At 44.0% G+C, this 17,353-nt stretch overlaps 2 protein-coding genes across 2 annotated transcripts; both read left to right on the top strand.

Moving 5' to 3' along the window:
• Nucleotides 1-3,767: 3,767 nt before the first annotated feature.
• LOC128629249 (hatching enzyme 1.2-like) lies at nucleotides 3,768-4,890 on the top strand. Its single transcript, XM_053676456.1, has 4 exons — nucleotides 3,768-3,885; nucleotides 3,923-4,126; nucleotides 4,215-4,332; nucleotides 4,458-4,890. The coding sequence occupies exons 1-4, from the start codon at nucleotides 3,768-3,770 to the stop codon at nucleotides 4,843-4,845; spliced, it is 828 nt and encodes a 275-aa protein (XP_053532431.1). The 3' UTR covers nucleotides 4,846-4,890.
• A 5,642-nt stretch (nucleotides 4,891-10,532) lies between these two features.
• On the top strand, nucleotides 10,533-12,228 carry LOC128629288 (hatching enzyme 1.2). The gene is made up of 4 exons (XM_053676669.1): nucleotides 10,533-11,178; nucleotides 11,279-11,419; nucleotides 11,508-11,625; nucleotides 11,751-12,228. Exons 1-4 carry the CDS (start codon nucleotides 11,061-11,063, stop codon nucleotides 12,136-12,138), a joined length of 765 nt encoding a protein of 254 aa, XP_053532644.1. The 5' UTR covers nucleotides 10,533-11,060; the 3' UTR covers nucleotides 12,139-12,228.
• Nucleotides 12,229-17,353: the final 5,125 nt, after the last annotated feature.

Raw genomic sequence — 17,353 nt, 5'->3', positions numbered from 1 at the left:
TGAGGACGTCGCTCTAACTTCCTGCTCCGCTGAGGACATCGCTCTGCCTTCCAACTCCGCTGAGGACATCGCTCTGCCTTCCTGCTCCGCTGAACACGTCGCTCTTCCTTCCTTACCTCCCGGAACGTGACAGAATACTGCGCCTTAACATGAATGCAGCAGGAAGACGGAGGAGATGTCACACAGGGAAAACCAAGCAAACTGTCCCAGCTATGGATTCAATCCAGTTTCCACAGTTAACTATAGTAGATCTCCCAGAGCTGTATGTTGGTTTGTCAGGTGATCCTGAATATTTTCTTATGGACTGCCAGATCTGCTTTTCTAGCCTAGACCCCAAGCCCGACGAGAAGCAATGGCTAGGGTTCCTGTTGTCCCGGTTTTGTGGCCCAGCATGCCAGTGTGCACAGCTTCTAGCAGCCATGGGATCCAGGGGACTGGAGAATGTCACTCAGTTTGTTAGACTATTCATGATGATGTTCGACAGTCCAGAATCCAGGGCAGTCCTTGAGGATCTTTTGGGGGAGCCCTGCCTCAGAGATGAACCTGATGTGCTGTTCATCATTAACTATTATGAGCAGGCAAACTGGGTGATCTCCTACTCAGAGCTCCAATATGAGACTCACGAAGTGGTCCAGCCGGAGGTCAACGTGGCGACCTCAGTTGCAGAGCTCTAGCTCGAGACCTACAAGTTTGTCTCATCTCCCAAGCTCCAGCATAAAGTCATCGTCCTGCTAGAGGTTAACGAGGTGACCTCCTAAGCCAAGTTCTTGTCAGAGGTCAAAGAGACGACCTTTCAAACCAAGTTCCTGTCAGAGATCGAAGAGACAGCCTCTCACACCAAGTTCCTGTCCGAAGTCGAAGAGACTGCCTCCCAAGACACGTTTCTGTCTGAGGTCAATGAGGTGACCTCCCAAGCCAAGTTCCTGTCAGAGGTCGAAGAGATGACCTCTCACGCCAAGTTCCTGTCAGAGGTCGAAGAGGTGACCTTTCAAGCCAAGTTCCGGTCAGAGGTCGAAGAGATGACCTCTGGAGCCAAGCTCCTGTCTGAGGTCAAAGAGGCGACCTCTCGAGCCAAGATCTGGTCAGAGGTCAAAGAGGTGACCTCTCAAGCCAAGTTCCTGTCAGAGGTCAAAGAGACGACCTCTCTAAACAAGCTCCTGTCCAAGGTCGAAGAGGCGGCCTCTCACGCCAAGTTCCTGTCCGATGTCGAAGAGACTGCATCCCAAGACACGTTTCTGTCTGAGGTCAATGAGGTGACCTCCCAAGCCAAGTTCCTGTCAGAGGTCGAAGAGATGACCTCTCACGCCAAGTTCCTGTCAGAGGTCGAAGAGATGACCTCTCACGCCAAGTTCATGTCAGAGGTGGAAGAGGCGACCTTTCAAGCCAAGTTCCGGTCAGAGGTCGAAGAGATGACCTCTGGAGCCAAGCTCCTGTCAGAGGTCGAAGAGGTGACCTTTCAAGCCAAGTTCCGGTCAGAGGTCGAAGAGATGACCTCTGGAGCCAAGCTCCTGTCTGAGGTCAAAGAGGCGACCTCTCGAGCCAAGATCTGGTCAGAGGTCAAAGAGGTGACCTCTCAAGCCAAGTTCCGGTCAGAGGTCAAAGAGACGACCTCTCAAAACAAGCTCCTGTCCAAGGTCGAAGAGGCGGCCTCTCACCCCAAGTTCCTGCCCGAGGTCGAAGAAGCGGCCTGTCATGCCAAGTTCCTGTCCAATGTCGAAGAGACTGCATCCCAAGACACGTTTCTGTCTGAGGTCAACGAGGTGACCTCCCATGCCAAGTTCTTGTCTGAGGTCGACGAGGCGACCTCCCACACCAAGTTCCAGCTAAAAGTCAACGATGTGATGTTCCTGTCTGAGATCGATGATGTGACCTTCCACGCCACGTTCCAGCCCGAAACTGACGTCACAACCAACCAGCTTCTGCTCATATCTGACACCGACGTCACGACCAACCAAGTTATGCTCACACCAGACTCTGTTGATATGACCAACCAAGTTCTCCTCATGCCTGAAACCGACGTCACGACCAACCAAGTTCTGCTCACACCAGAGTCTGCTGACACGGACAACCAATTTATGCTCACATCCAAGTCTGCTGACACGGACAACCAAGTTCTACTCAGGCCTGAAGCAGACATCATGACTAACCAAGTTCTCCTCAAGCCTGAGACTGACGACACGATCAACCGAGTTCTCCTCATACCTGAGACTGACGACACAGCCCACGAAGTTCAGCCTGCAAAGTTGATGGAGAACGATGCTCAGACTCTCTGTTCTACAGAGGTTTCTTCACCTCCTGTTGCAACCAAGAGCTCCATTTTGCTTCCCTACTCTGCCGTGGATGCCACTACACCAAGGTTCTATATGGATGTCGCTCCATTTTCCCATGTTACTGAGGACATCGTTCTGTCTTCCTGCTCCGCTGAGGACGTCGCTCCGCCTTTCTGCTCTGCTCAGGCCATCGCTCCACCTTCCTGCTCCACTTAGGACATCACTTCGTTTACTTTAATTCTGAGAGACTCCACTTCTCTAAGATACTCTTTTTATACCCAATCACGTTACTGACCTGTTGCCAATCGACCTCCATCTGTTTCCTTTTAGAAACACTTATTTTCCAACCTTTTGTTGCCCAGTCCCTACTTTTTTGGGACATGTTGCTGCCATCAAATTCAAAATTACCTCATTTTTCCCCTTAAAGTAGTACATTTACTCAGTTTAAACATTTGATATGTTTTCTATGTTCTATTGTGAATAACATAGGGGTTTATGAGATTTGTAAATCATTGTATTCTGTTTTAATTTACATTTTACCCAGCGTCCCAACTTTTTTTGGAATTGGGGTTGTACATTAATAAATGTTTTGCCTGTCTGTACTGTCAATTTCGAACAGCTGGAAGGTCTCTTGTTCATAGTAATGTGAGGTGCAACAGTGGTGCTAAAATTGGTGCAAGACAAATGGTGCAAGAAAAAAGCGCCACTGCACCAGTGTGGATTGAAACCAATCCCTGACAGCCAGAGTACTGCTGGGGTCCATATAAATGTAACTTTTACACATGGCGAATCCTGAGGAGATGCTTAAATTATGAAAATGAAACATCATTAATGTGTAATTAGTGTGTATAGAACAGATGGATTTTCAAGGGGCTTTGTAAAGCCTTTCTGAAGTGCAGGACATGCTCATGAGGAGATCATGAGATGAAAATGACAGAGCGGTACACAAACACAAAATGGTGTGGGAGCTCTATGTTATCATCCCTGAGGACACAATTAATGAATATGTTTTAAGAAATATGAAAGAGTGCAAGAAAATTCCAAGCCAATTGTCTAGAATCAGTTGTTACCTTCCATTCCTTGTAAAAACAAACATTACATTACCAAAAACACATAGTAGAATTTCCGGGCTGTTTATCTTGGGTTAAACAGTAAGACCTTTAAATATACAAGTCCCTCCCTAAAATAGAGCCTGAGACATACATTATATCACTAAGCAAATTAAGAGCTACGGTCCATCCATTAGTACAGAATATCCAAACAATCTCCCGACTCCCGCTCTGATTCAGAAAGGTATTAGAGTGAGTGTTGAGTGCAGAGGATCCTCCCTTTAGTTCCACACATTAGACAGTGGACACTAACGCCTACCGTTAATCCCCAGAACACCACACCCAGTTGTTTCTGTATGTGTCCGTGTGTATAAAAAGCCAGGTATGACAGTATGCAGTCACCAAGCTACGCTGAAGGAGCATCCAGATCATCACACACTGAAGCATCATGGAGTCCAGAGCGTCTCTCTCCGTTCTCACCCTGCTGCTTGGCTTCTCGCAAGCTCTCCATCTCGACCAACCTCAGCACGTGGACATCACGACACAGATTCTCACCACCAACAACGGTCTGATAACTCGCTGATCTCAACCGCACTACACCAGCATCATTATCCTACTGCTTATTGGTTTTGTTGTCCTTATCCCTTTTTGTTTCTCTGTATGAAGGATCCAGTGAACTGCTGTTGGAGGGAGACATACTCTTGCCAAGAAACAGGAACGCTCTGGTCTGCGCCACCAAAAACTGCTTTTGGAAGAAGTCCTCAAATGGCTTAGTGGAGGTGCCTTTCACACTGAGCCGTGTTTTCTGTAAGTGTAAGAGTTCCTTATTCACATTGTCCAATTATGACACGTCTCTGTTTATTTCTTATGAATGCTTTGGCCATTTTCTTTACAGCTTCCTCTGACAAGACTGTAATTGCCAACGCCATGGCCACCTTCCGCAGCAAAACCTGCATTAGTTTTGTTCCCAGGACAAATCAAACTGACTACCTGAGCATCGAGAGCAAAGACGGGTGAGAACCAACGAAACAATTCCTGTACCTGTAAATGGCGTTCAACATTTTTTAATTCGCTTTTACTGCACAGTGTCCACATGTTGATGTGAGTGACATGGTCAATCTTCTCTCTTTTCAATCAGATGCTACTCTAATCTGGGCAGAACAGGTGGTGCTCAGGTGGTCTCTCTCAGCAGGTTGGGTTGTGTTTACTACGGCATCGTCGAGCACGAGCTGAACCACGCGCTCGGTTTCTACCACGAGCATACTAGGAGTGACCGTGATCAGTACGTCACCATCAACTGGGAAAACATCGACCCAAAAATGCAGTCTAATTTCAACCTACAGAAAACCAACAACCTCAACACGCTGTACGACTACTCCTCTGTGATGCACTATGGGAAAACAGCTTTCTCCGTCAACGGTCAGGACACCATCACTCCTATCCCTGATCCTTCAGTGAAGATTGGACAGAGAAATGAGTTGTCCGCCATCGACATCCTGAGGATCAACACTCTCTACAAGTGCTGAACTTGGTCTTTTGGCTTGATTTAACTTTGCTTTAATATTGTAGAACTGTTAATGTTAGAGGACGTAGTGATGACTTAATTTACTGTTTAATCAAAATATGGAATCATATAATAAAATGATTACAAGCATGTTTTTCTTAGCGTGTGCTTTAATAATGTATTTCAGATGTATATATATATATATATATATATATATATATATATATATATATATATATATATATATATACACGCACACAACATGAAACCATTTTTCTCAACCCAGATTTGTGAATCTACAAAAAAAGATTTAAAAAGTATTGTCACAGCATCAGTGTTCAAACCTACATATCATACATATACAACAATTTTATTGAATATCATTTGGTACAATTGAACCAGCACTTAGACATGTACGACTACATATAAATGTAAAAACAAAACTTTGAGGATACTCATCAAATTTTAACTCCGCTGCAAGAAAATCACTTCCTGTGAGAAAATCCTAATATATCAGGCTCTGTTGTTAGAATGTTATTCAAATATTTGTCTCAAAAGACTGGACTACCGCAGGGAGTTGTGGTGGAGAACTGTTAATGCGGTCTATGAATTTTGGTTCACCCTATAAGGGTAAAGCGGTATAGAAGATGGATGGATGGACCTATCGGACAGTCCAAGGGACTAATGGTGAAACTGATAAGAGATGATTAGAGATGCACCAAAATATTGTACAAAAGATTCTTTCAACTCAGAAATATCCTGTGGAGACCATGCAAATGGAGGACATGAGGTAGTATTATATTATATCAGCAGTTTAAGTTGAGGATAGCTTGGATAGAGACACAAAATGAAATGGTTTAGAAATCCTTTCCACAGTTACCAAGATGATGGTGTTTTCTCACCACGTATTCCTTGCTTTGGGTACAGGTACCTCAGGTAGCTACTAAAGACATGACATCCTCTCCATGGTGGGCATTAAAACTGTTTCTTTAGAAATTCCACTGTCTGCATACTCTGTGGGTGAGGTGTTAGAAGTAATTGAATAACTTTAAGAATCAAAGAACATCCTAGTAGATTGGTGTTCAGGTCTGGCTCCGTTTGTGGTTCTCTCCTGATGATAGGTTTAGTTCCCCAACACATTGGTGGTACAGTCTTTGAGCTTGAGTGCCTGTATTCTGGGGTGAGTTTAGATTCTTGTGACTCCAAATTTCTGGAAAAAGACATGTTGGTTCTGTTAGGTGGAACCTAGGCGATAAGACAGGGTGGAGTCAAAGCAGGGGAACAGTTGTGTTCCTCTGGTTTGGAGACATTTTAGATTTTGTGGCTTCTGGATATGAGCTGGGTTTTATGGTTGGCCCAGAGCAGGATTATATGTTTGGTGTCCTCTAGCCAGCACGTTCAAAGCCAGCTTGACCATAAAAGAATTCTGGTGGGGGGTCAATTAATGAGTCGACGATGGACAAGGGTGAAGCTCATCATGATTCAATCACTGGCAGCACAGCTACAACCCCAACACCTGACTCTTCCCAAATCCACTATGAAGGCTAGGTCAGGGTGAGGAAGTGCTAGGACAGGGGCTGATGTGAAATGATAATATAGATCAATGGTCTTCAATCTGATTTGAAAATGGGCAGTAATTCTGCAAATTTAATTCCAAGCAAAGCAGCAACTCCACCTCAATCTACCTGATTCATTCATTTATGAGTTGTCCGCCATCGACATCCTGAGGATCAACACTCTCTACAAGTGCTGAACTTGGTCTTTTGGCTTCATTTAACTTTGCTTTAATATTGTAGAACTGTTAATGATAGAGGACGTAGTGATGACTTAATTTACTGTGCAATCAAAATGTGGAATCATATAATATCACTACAATCACTGTATACAAAAATAAAACAAAAGCTTTGAGAATAGTCATCAAATTTATAGCTTACTGCAATAAAGCAGTCTGTAATAAAAATCCTAATACACCAGGCTCTGTTTTTATTTTTTTTTCCAGTTTCATTTTTATTGAACATTTCTGCTGAACTAAACATTTCTGCTAAACATTTCTGTTGAACATTTCTGCTGAACATTTCTGCCGGACATTTCTGCCAGACATTTCCGCTGAACTGAACATTTCTGCTGAGCATTTCTGCTGAACATTTCTGCTGAACACGTCTACCAAACATGTCTGCTGAACACAATATTGACATACCTTTGGAAAACAACCAATGACTAAATGGGTCGGAGACAGAACATAATCATAACAGACGTGTCCAATGTAAACAAAGTCACGGTCATTGAAAACCAAAAAGTGTGCGTTCACTACGCGTTCTTATCTGGCTCGAGAAAACTGCAGCGCTGTCTCAAGGTGAAATCGTGACAGAAACCCCCCCCCAGGGCACTCCTCCCAGAGCGCCAGAAAACACTCCCCTCCCCTGGCGGTCCTGGCCCTTTGGGCAAAATGACTTTAGCTGAACCAGGAGACTGAGGACGTCGCTCTAACTTCCTGCTCCGCTGAGGACATCGCTCTGCCTTCCAACTCCGCTGAGGACATCGCTCTGCCTTCCTGCTCCGCTGAACACGTCGCTCTTCCTTCCTTACCTCCCGGAACGTGACAGAATACTGCGCCTTAACATGAATGCAGCAGGAAGACGGAGGAGATGTCACACAGGGAAAACCAAGCAACCTGTCCCAGCTATGGATTCAATCCAGTTTCCACAGTTAACTATAGTAGATCTCCCAGAGCTGTATGTTGGTTTGTCAGGTGATCCTGAATATTTTCTTATGGACTGCCAGATCTGCTTTTCTAGCCTAGACCCCAAGCCCGACGAGAAGCAATGGCTAGGGTTCCTGTTGTCCCGGTTTTGTGGCCCAGCATGCCAGTGTGCACAGCTTCTAGCAGCCATGGGATCCAGGGGACTGGAGAATGTCACTCAGTTTGTTAGACTATTCATGATGATGTTCGGCAGTCCAGAATCCAGGGCAGTCCTTGAGGATCTTTTGGGGGAGCCCTGCCTCAGAGATGAACCTGATGTGCTGTTCATCATTAACTATTATGAGCAGGCAAACTGGGTGATCTCCTACTCAGAGCTCCAATATGAGACTCACGAAGTGGTCCAGCCGGAGGTCAACGTGGCGACCTCAGTTGCAGAGCTCTAGCTCGAGACCTACAAGTTTGTCTCATCTCCCAAGCTCCAGCATAAAGTCATCGTCCTGCTAGAGGTTAACGAGGTGACCTCCTAAGCCAAGTTCTTGTCAGAGGTCAAAGAGACGACCTTTCAAACCAAGTTCCTGTCAGAGATCGAAGAGACAGCCTCTCACACCAAGTTCCTGTCCGAAGTCGAAGAGACTGCCTCCCAAGACACGTTTCTGTCTGAGGTCAATGAGGTGACCTCCCAAGCCAAGTTCCTGTCAGAGGTCGAAGAGATGACCTCTCACGCCAAGTTCCTGTCAGAGGTCGAAGAGGTGACCTTTCAAGCCAAGTTCCGGTCAGAGGTCGAAGAGATGACCTCTGGAGCCAAGCTCCTGTCTGAGGTCAAAGAGGCGACCTCTCGAGCCAAGATCTGGTCAGAGGTCAAAGAGGTGACCTCTCAAGCCAAGTTCCTGTCAGAGGTCAAAGAGACGACCTCTCTAAACAAGCTCCTGTCCAAGGTCGAAGAGGCGGCCTCTCACGCCAAGTTCCTGTCCGATGTCGAAGAGACTGCATCCCAAGACACGTTTCTGTCTGAGGTCAATGAGGTGACCTCCCAAGCCAAGTTCCTGTCAGAGGTCGAAGAGATGACCTCTCACGCCAAGTTCCTGTCAGAGGTCGAAGAGATGACCTCTCACGCCAAGTTCATGTCAGAGGTGGAAGAGGCGACCTTTCAAGCCAAGTTCCGGTCAGAGGTCGAAGAGATGACCTCTGGAGCCAAGCTCCTGTCAGAGGTCGAAGAGGTGACCTTTCAAGCCAAGTTCCGGTCAGAGGTCGAAGAGATGACCTCTGGAGCCAAGCTCCTGTCTGAGGTCAAAGAGGCGACCTCTCGAGCCAAGATCTGGTCAGAGGTCAAAGAGGTGACCTCTCAAGCCAAGTTCCGGTCAGAGGTCAAAGAGACGACCTCTCAAAACAAGCTCCTGTCCAAGGTCGAAGAGGCGGCCTCTCACCCCAAGTTCCTGCCCGAGGTCGAAGAAGCGGCCTGTCATGCCAAGTTCCTGTCCAATGTCGAAGAGACTGCATCCCAAGACACGTTTCTGTCTGAGGTCAACGAGGTGACCTCCCATGCCAAGTTCTTGTCTGAGGTCGACGAGGCGACCTCCCACACCAAGTTCCAGCTAAAAGTCAACGATGTGATGTTCCTGTCTGAGATCGATGATGTGACCTTCCACGCCACGTTCCAGCCCGAAACTGACGTCACAACCAACCAGCTTCTGCTCATATCTGACACCGACGTCACGACCAACCAAGTTATGCTCACACCAGACTCTGTTGATATGACCAACCAAGTTCTCCTCATGCCTGAAACCGACGTCACGACCAACCAAGTTCTGCTCACACCAGAGTCTGCTGACACGGACAACCAATTTATGCTCACATCCAAGTCTGCTGACACGGACAACCAAGTTCTACTCAGGCCTGAAGCAGACATCATGACTAACCAAGTTCTCCTCAAGCCTGAGACTGACGACACGATCAACCGAGTTCTCCTCATACCTGAGACTGACGACACAGCCCACGAAGTTCAGCCTGCAAAGTTGATGGAGAACGATGCTCAGACTCTCTGTTCTACAGAGGTTTCTTCACCTCCTGTTGCAACCAAGAGCTCCATTTTGCTTCCCTACTCTGCCGTGGATGCCACTACACCAAGGTTCTATATGGATGTCGCTCCATTTTCCCATGTTACTGAGGACATCGTTCTGTCTTCCTGCTCCGCTGAGGACGTCGCTCCGCCTTTCTGCTCTGCTCAGGCCATCGCTCCACCTTCCTGCTCCACTTAGGACATCACTTCGTTTACTTTAATTCTGAGAGACTCCACTTCTCTAAGATACTCTTTTTATACCCAATCACGTTACTGACCTGTTGCCAATCGACCTCCATCTGTTTCCTTTTAGAAACACTTATTTTCCAACCTTTTGTTGCCCAGTCCCTACTTTTTTGGGACATGTTGCTGCCATCAAATTCAAAATTACCTCATTTTTCCCCTTAAAGTAGTACATTTACTCAGTTTAAACATTTGATATGTTTTCTATGTTCTATTGTGAATAACATAGGGGTTTATGAGATTTGTAAATCATTGTATTCTGTTTTAATTTACATTTTACCCAGCGTCCCAACTTTTTTTGGAATTGGGGTTGTACATTAATAAATGTTTTGCCTGTCTGTACTGTCAATTTCGAACAGCTGGAAGGTCTCTTGTTCATAGTAATGTGAGGTGCAACAGTGGTGCTAAAATTGGTGCAAGACAAATGGTGCAAGAAAAAAGCGCCACTGCACCAGTGTGGATTGAAACCAATCCCTGACAGCCAGAGTACTGCTGGGGTCCATATAAATGTAACTTTTACACATGGCGAATCCTGAGGAGATGCTTAAATTATGAAAATGAAACATCATTAATGTGTAATTAGTGTGTATAGAACAGATGGATTTTCAAGGGGCTTTGTAAAGCCTTTCTGAAGTGCAGGACATGCTCATGAGGAGATCATGAGATGAAAATGACAGAGCGGTACACAAACACAAAATGGTGTGGGAGCTCTATGTTATCATCCCTGAGGACACAATTAATGAATATGTTTTAAGAAATATGAAAGAGTGCAAGAAAATTCCAAGCCAATTGTCTAGAATCAGTTGTTACCTTCCATTCCTTGTAAAAACAAACATTACATTACCAAAAACACATAGTAGAATTTCCGGGCTGTTTATCTTGGGTTAAACAGTAAGACCTTTAAATATACAAGTCCCTCCCTAAAATAGAGCCTGAGACATACATTATATCACTAAGCAAATTAAGAGCTACGGTCCATCCATTAGTACAGAATATCCAAACAATCTCCCGACTCCCGCTCTGATTCAGAAAGGTATTAGAGTGAGTGTTGAGTGCAGAGGATCCTCCCTTTAGTTCCACACATTAGACAGTGGACACTAACGCCTACTGTTAATCCCCAGAACACCACACCCAGTTGTTTCTGTATGTGTCCGTGTGTATAAAAAGCCAGGTATGACAGTATGCAGTCACCAAGCTACGCTGAAGGAGCATCCAGATCATCACACACTGAAGCATCATGGAGTCCAGAGCGTCTCTCTCCGTTCTCACCCTGCTGCTTGGCTTCTCGCAAGCTCTCCATCTCGACCAACCTCAGCACGTGGACATCACGACACAGATTCTCACCACCAACAACGGTCTGATAACTCGCTGATCTCAACCGCACTACACCAGCATCATTATCCTACTGCTTATTGGTTTTGTTGTCCTTATCCCTTTTTGTTTCTCTGTATGAAGGATCCAGTGAACTGCTGTTGGAGGGAGACATACTCTTGCCAAGAAACAGGAACGCTCTGGTCTGCGCCACCAAAAACTGCTTTTGGAAGAAGTCCTCAAATGGCTTAGTGGAGGTGCCTTTCACACTGAGCCGTGTTTTCTGTAAGTGTAAGAGTTCCTTATTCACATTGTCCAATTATGACACGTCTCTGTTTATTTCTTATGAATGCTTTGGCCATTTTCTTTACAGCTTCCTCTGACAAGACTGTAATTGCCAACGCCATGGCCACCTTCCGCAGCAAAACCTGCATTAGTTTTGTTCCCAGGACAAATCAAACTGACTACCTGAGCATCGAGAGCAAAGACGGGTGAGAACCAACGAAACAATTCCTGTACCTGTAAATGGCGTTCAACATTTTTTAATTCGCTTTTACTGCACAGTGTCCACATGTTGATGTGAGTGACATGGTCAATCTTCTCTCTTTTCAATCAGATGCTACTCTAATCTGGGCAGAACAGGTGGTGCTCAGGTGGTCTCTCTCAGCAGGTTGGGTTGTGTTTACTACGGCATCGTCGAGCACGAGCTGAACCACGCGCTCGGTTTCTACCACGAGCATACTAGGAGTGACCGTGATCAGTACGTCACCATCAACTGGGAAAACATCGACCCAAAAATGCAGTCTAATTTCAACCTACAGAAAACCAACAACCTCAACACGCTGTACGACTACTCCTCTGTGATGCACTATGGGAAAACAGCTTTCTCCGTCAACGGTCAGGACACGATCACTCCTATCCCTGATCCTTCAGTGAAGATTGGACAGAGAAATGAGTTGTCCGCCATCGACATCCTGAGGATCAACACTCTCTACAAGTGCTGAACTTGGTCTTTTGGCTTGATTTAACTTTGCTTTAATATTGTAGAACTGTTAATGATAGAGGACGTAGTGATGACTTAATTTACTGTTTAATCAAAATATGGAATCATATAATAAAATGATTACAAGCATGTTTTTCTTAGCGTGTGCTTTAATAATGTATTTCAGATGTATATATATATATATATATATATATATATATATATATATATATATATATATATATATATATATATATATATACACGCACACAACATGAAACCATTTTTCTCAACCCAGATTTGTGAATCTACAAAAAAAGATTTAAAAAGTATTGTCACAGCATCAGTGTTCAAACCTACATATCATACATATACAACAATTTTAGTGAATATCATTTGGTACAATTGAACCAGCACTTAGACATGTACGACTACATATAAATGTAAAAACAAAACTTTGAGGATAATCATCAAATTTTAACTCGCTGCAAGAAAATCACTTCCTGTAAGAAAATCCTAATATATCAGGCTCTGTTGTTAGAATGTTATTCAAATATTTGTCTCAAAAGACTGGACTACCGCAGGGAGTTGTGGTGGAGAACTGTTAATGCGGTCTATGAATTTTGGTTCACCCTATAAGGGTAAAGCGGTATAGAAGATGGATGCATGGACCTATCGTACAGTCCAAGGGACTAATGGTGAAACTGATAAGAGATGATTAGAGATGCACCAAAATGGTGTACAAAAGATTCTTTCAACTCAGAAATATCCTGTGGAGACCATGCAAATGGAGGACATGAGGTAGTATTATATTATATCAGCAGTTTAAGTTGAGGATAGCTTGGATAGGGACACAAAATGAAATGATTTAGAAATCCTTTCCACAGTTACCAAGATGATGGTGTTTTCTCACCACGTATTCCTTGCTTTGGGTACATGTACCTCAGGTAGCTACTAAAGACATGACATCCTCTCCATGGTGGGCATTAAAACTGTTTCTTTAGAAACTCCACTGTCTGCATACTCTGTGGGTGAGGTGTTAGAAGTAATTGAATAACTTTAAGAATCAAAGAACATCCTAGTAGATTGGTGTTCAGGTCTGGCTCCGTTTGTGGTTCTCTCCTGATGATAGGTTTAGTTCCCCAACACATTGGTGGTACAGTCTTTGAGCTTGAGTGCCTGTATTCTGGGGTGAGTTTAGATTCTTGTGACTCCAAATTTCTGGAAAAAGACATGTTGGTTCTGATAGGTGGAACCTAGGCGATTCTCCAGCAAGTACTAGGTGCAGGTGCTGCTTCTCTGGAGCAAAAACCAACAGATATGCATACATTTTGGATAAAAATCACATGATCTACACCAAGAAAGATTAGATATTAATGACCAAAAACAGATAGTAGGATTCCACATCTCCACACACTGAAGCATCATGGAGTCCAGAGCGTCTCTCTCCGTTCTCGCCCTGCTGCTTGGCTTCTCGCAAGCTCTCCATCTCGACCAACCTCAGCACGTGGACATCACGACACAGATTCTCACCACCAAATATAAATCAAGTATTGTCACCCCACCAATTCAAATCTGCATACTGTACAAGTACCATGATTGTACTGAATATTATTCAGACCGGCACTGATCCACTTATCACTACAGATAAATATTAAAACACAGGTTTGAGGATAGTGGTTCAATTTAGACTGAACTGTAAGCTCTCCTTTAGGGTGTTGATCGTCTGTTTGGACCAAAAGATACTTTAGTACACAATTTTTTCCCACTAATCTTAGTGACCAGTGGAAGATACATCACAGAACTAAGGCTTGACTTTTTGAAATCGGGCTCCTAAGTTAGCTTCGGTGAACAAGTTAGAGTTCTGAGCTGTGCAGTTTTTCCGTCGGCACCATTTTTACAAGACCACCCAGATGTTCTCAGATATAAATTTGCGGGTGCTTGCTTCTGCAGATGTCTGAGCTCAAAAAAAAAAAAAAAAAAGACTGAGAGTACTGACAGCAAGGGGGGAAGGTGAAGTGCGAGAAGATGAAATGTATGATGGTAGAACATTGGCAAAGTTGTGAAGCACCTTCTGGGACATACAGCCTTGATGGTTTCATTCTAGTTTACGGACGTGAATTTACGGAAACTTCTGGAACGACTCAAATAGTCATCATAAGGCAGAGCGATGGGTTTTCTTTTTTTAGCTTCGGTGTAATCGTGCAGTAACTAGTGAGTCCCTCTTACTGTGCCATCTGTGCACTGCGGTTTTACTGCTTCACCGCATGTGGTCAGTCTTTACTGTTCTCCTGTCTCGGTTTAATCAGAAACAGGATGCTTAAACACTGACATAAACTCCGTGTGTACTCTGCAGTTTGGATAGTTTGGACGGTGCTTTGTTTTTGTATTTCAAGTCATTTCGTGTTCAGAGAGTGGATACTAAAAGTATAAATAACAGGCTTGTCTATTCACTCCTGTCCTCAAGCAAAATAAATGTAAACAATATGAAATCAAAGACTGCAAACTCACTATGCAATCAGTTGCATAGTGGTTCATTACCTACAGCCAAATAGTGCCTTGTGTTTACCCTACATTGTTTACTGTAGAAATGTATTAATCGGTTAGCTGGCAGTCTTGTTAACACATTAGCGACCTTAACCTTTATTCAGTTCTACCAGGATTATACTGGCTTTTAACTGTGCAAAACCAAGATGGCTGCCACAAGTGTCCTGTGGTCTTTTGGAGCGTAGAGAGGTCGATGAGGAAATCTAGTGACGCTTGATCACCGCAGCATGCAAGTTCTGTGAAAATTGGACTTGACTTGGACTCTCAGACTCCGATTTGTTGGCACAATGCATGTGTCCTTCTTAGAAACTGAAATCCCCAAACTTCTTCATGTGTACATTTCGCAATTCCACACACTAAATTCAGAACGATGTCTCGGGTTAATGCACATATTTAGAGGTTGGCGCTGAAGGAAAATGCGTATTTCTATGATCTCGTATCAAAAAAGCACAACAGATTTCGGTCGTCAGGGCAACCAGGATATATTATCTTAGATAACCTTAGTCTTAGCCTGTGTGTGTGAGAGCGTGAGAGAGACAGACAGAAAGACAGACACCCTGTAGTGAATGATCAGAGAAAAGTCTGATCTCCTACATGGATCACAGATGCCTTATTAAACAACACAGAAGTCTCTCTGTGGGCGCAGAGGGATTAACTAAACATACACACTGTGTGCATAAGGGCGCTCCTGCTGAGATCTTCCCCTCAGCTCTCATCATTACAGCTGTCACACACCCCAAACACATCCATCATACACTCCCCAAACTCATCAATCACACATACACACACACATTCATCACTATGGGACCACAGAGTGAATGAGCCATAGCTTCAGACACCGCGCTAGTTCTTGATTTAGCTAGCTAGCATGTAGTTTTTAGGTTTTTCACATCAGGTAAAAGACAGAGTGACGGAATTATCCAACAGTTACCTCAGGTGTGTTGCTGGATTACTAAGAAAAGATTCAGAACAAGTAAAAATACACTAAAAATACACAATAACCTACACATAGTATCAACAGCTAATAAAACTTCACATATACAGTAACTGAAGCTTACACACAATGCCCATATTAGGCCATTAATAAGAATTAGACGTCTCATCTCTCTTTATCGCTCTCTGTCTGTCTTTCTGTGTGCGTGTGTGTGTGTGTGTCTCATCTCTCTCTTATTGCCCTTTTTCATTAAAAGAGACATCTGTTTTCAAGTACACCGTAACCCCGCCCCATCTCTCCTTTGTGATATTTTAGCTCTGCCCCCTTTTTTTTTTTACAGCCTTTCTTCTCTTTCATCTCTGTGTGAAGATGTGACCTGCAGTTTACTTTGTAAAGAAAATTGTTTTACACGCTGGCAGAACTGAACACTGGATGAAGCTTTTCACTATGAGTGTGAGTGAGTGTGTGTGTGTGTGTGTGTGTGTGTGTGTGAGATCAAAGGCAGCCGAGTAACCTAGAAACTTTTCGTTACTCAGAGAGAGAAAGTGGAATGTAGGTCAGAAGAGAAATGATAGTGTCTGAACTGAGTGTGTATAAGCTTGTTAAATATGAACAGCATTTCCCTAAGGACACACACACACACACACACACACACACACACACACGCAAGCATAGATTCATGATGAGTGTCTAAGCTCTCGGTGCTGGCAACGTTCCAGACAGTTGCTTAGCAACCAGGTATCTTTCTCTTTCTCTCTCTGTGTGTAATAACTTCAGGATACTCATAACTGTACAAACTACATGTCACACACACACACACACACACACACACACACACACACACATTACATTCCTCTCCTTGTCAGTATTTCCATCAGAGATGACCTGTGTATGTGTGTGTGTGTGCATGTGTGTGTGCCATGACGACTATACACACACTATTCATACATTTGGCCACTATACATATGTGTCCCTACAGTGGTGTTTGAAAGTTTGTGCACCCTTTAGAATGTTCTGCAGAAATATGACCAAAAACATCCTAAAAGTAGATAAAGAGAACCCAATTAAACAAATGAAACAAAAATATTATACCCGGTCATTTATTCACTGAGGGAAAATGATCCAATATTACATATTTGTGAGTGGCAAAAGTATGTGAACACCTAAATACGGTATTCCAGTGTAAGAACCTTATCCCATCTGTGAAGCATGATGGCGGTGGTATCGTATGGTGGGTTGGGCCTGTTTTACTGCGACTGGGCCAGGACGGCATTTCGTTCTGTGGAGGAAACATCTACAGCCGAGATTATTAATGATATATTAAAAAGATTATTTAATTTTCTCTCAGCTTTACATTTGGAGTCTTCGTACCTTCGTGTTCTACGTTTCGCTCCTGAAATAGAACGATCAGGAACATCAACATTTCCCTCAGATGTGCTGGTAAAACACACACACTTTTGTATGTTTAAAATTGCATTAGAACTACACTTAGCATGAACGCTTGTTAGCATAACGCTTGTAAGCACTGACTTGGGTCCAGCTCCTCTTCGGGGTGCAGCGTTAATTCTATAAGTCTGATATAGAAATGTTTTATTACCCGCTGTGCCGAAAATAGGCCGGTCTCCGAGAGAATGAACGGAAGAGGGATCAGCGAGAGGTCGGGTGATAATTATCCTAGCGTGTTAGCTCATTAGCTTATTTTAGTCCAATAGTCCCAAAAAGTCAAATATCAGAAGTGTCTGTGGGATTACGCAGG

Source organism: Ictalurus punctatus, chromosome 27 (genome assembly GCF_001660625.3).
Source record: "Ictalurus punctatus breed USDA103 chromosome 27, Coco_2.0, whole genome shotgun sequence".
NCBI classification, from domain to species: domain Eukaryota; kingdom Metazoa; phylum Chordata; class Actinopteri; order Siluriformes; family Ictaluridae; genus Ictalurus; species Ictalurus punctatus.
This window is presented reverse-complemented; position numbering and strand designations above follow the sequence as displayed.

Excerpts from the sequence above, each read along its gene's own strand:
- LOC128629249 (XM_053676456.1), top strand. The coding sequence starts at position 3,768 with ATGGAGTCCAGAGCGTCTCTCTCCGTTCTCACCCTGCTGCTTGGCTTC. Across the intron at positions 4,127-4,214 it reads CACACTGAGCCGTGTTTTCT|CTTCCTCTGACAAGACTGTA; the intron begins GTAAGTGTAAGA and ends TTTTCTTTACAG. Across the intron at positions 4,333-4,457 it reads AGCATCGAGAGCAAAGACGG|ATGCTACTCTAATCTGGGCA; the intron begins GTGAGAACCAAC and ends CTTTTCAATCAG.
- LOC128629288 (XM_053676669.1), top strand. The coding sequence starts at position 11,061 with ATGGAGTCCAGAGCGTCTCTCTCCGTTCTCACCCTGCTGCTTGGCTTC. Across the intron at positions 11,420-11,507 it reads CACACTGAGCCGTGTTTTCT|CTTCCTCTGACAAGACTGTA; the intron begins GTAAGTGTAAGA and ends TTTTCTTTACAG. Across the intron at positions 11,626-11,750 it reads AGCATCGAGAGCAAAGACGG|ATGCTACTCTAATCTGGGCA; the intron begins GTGAGAACCAAC and ends CTTTTCAATCAG.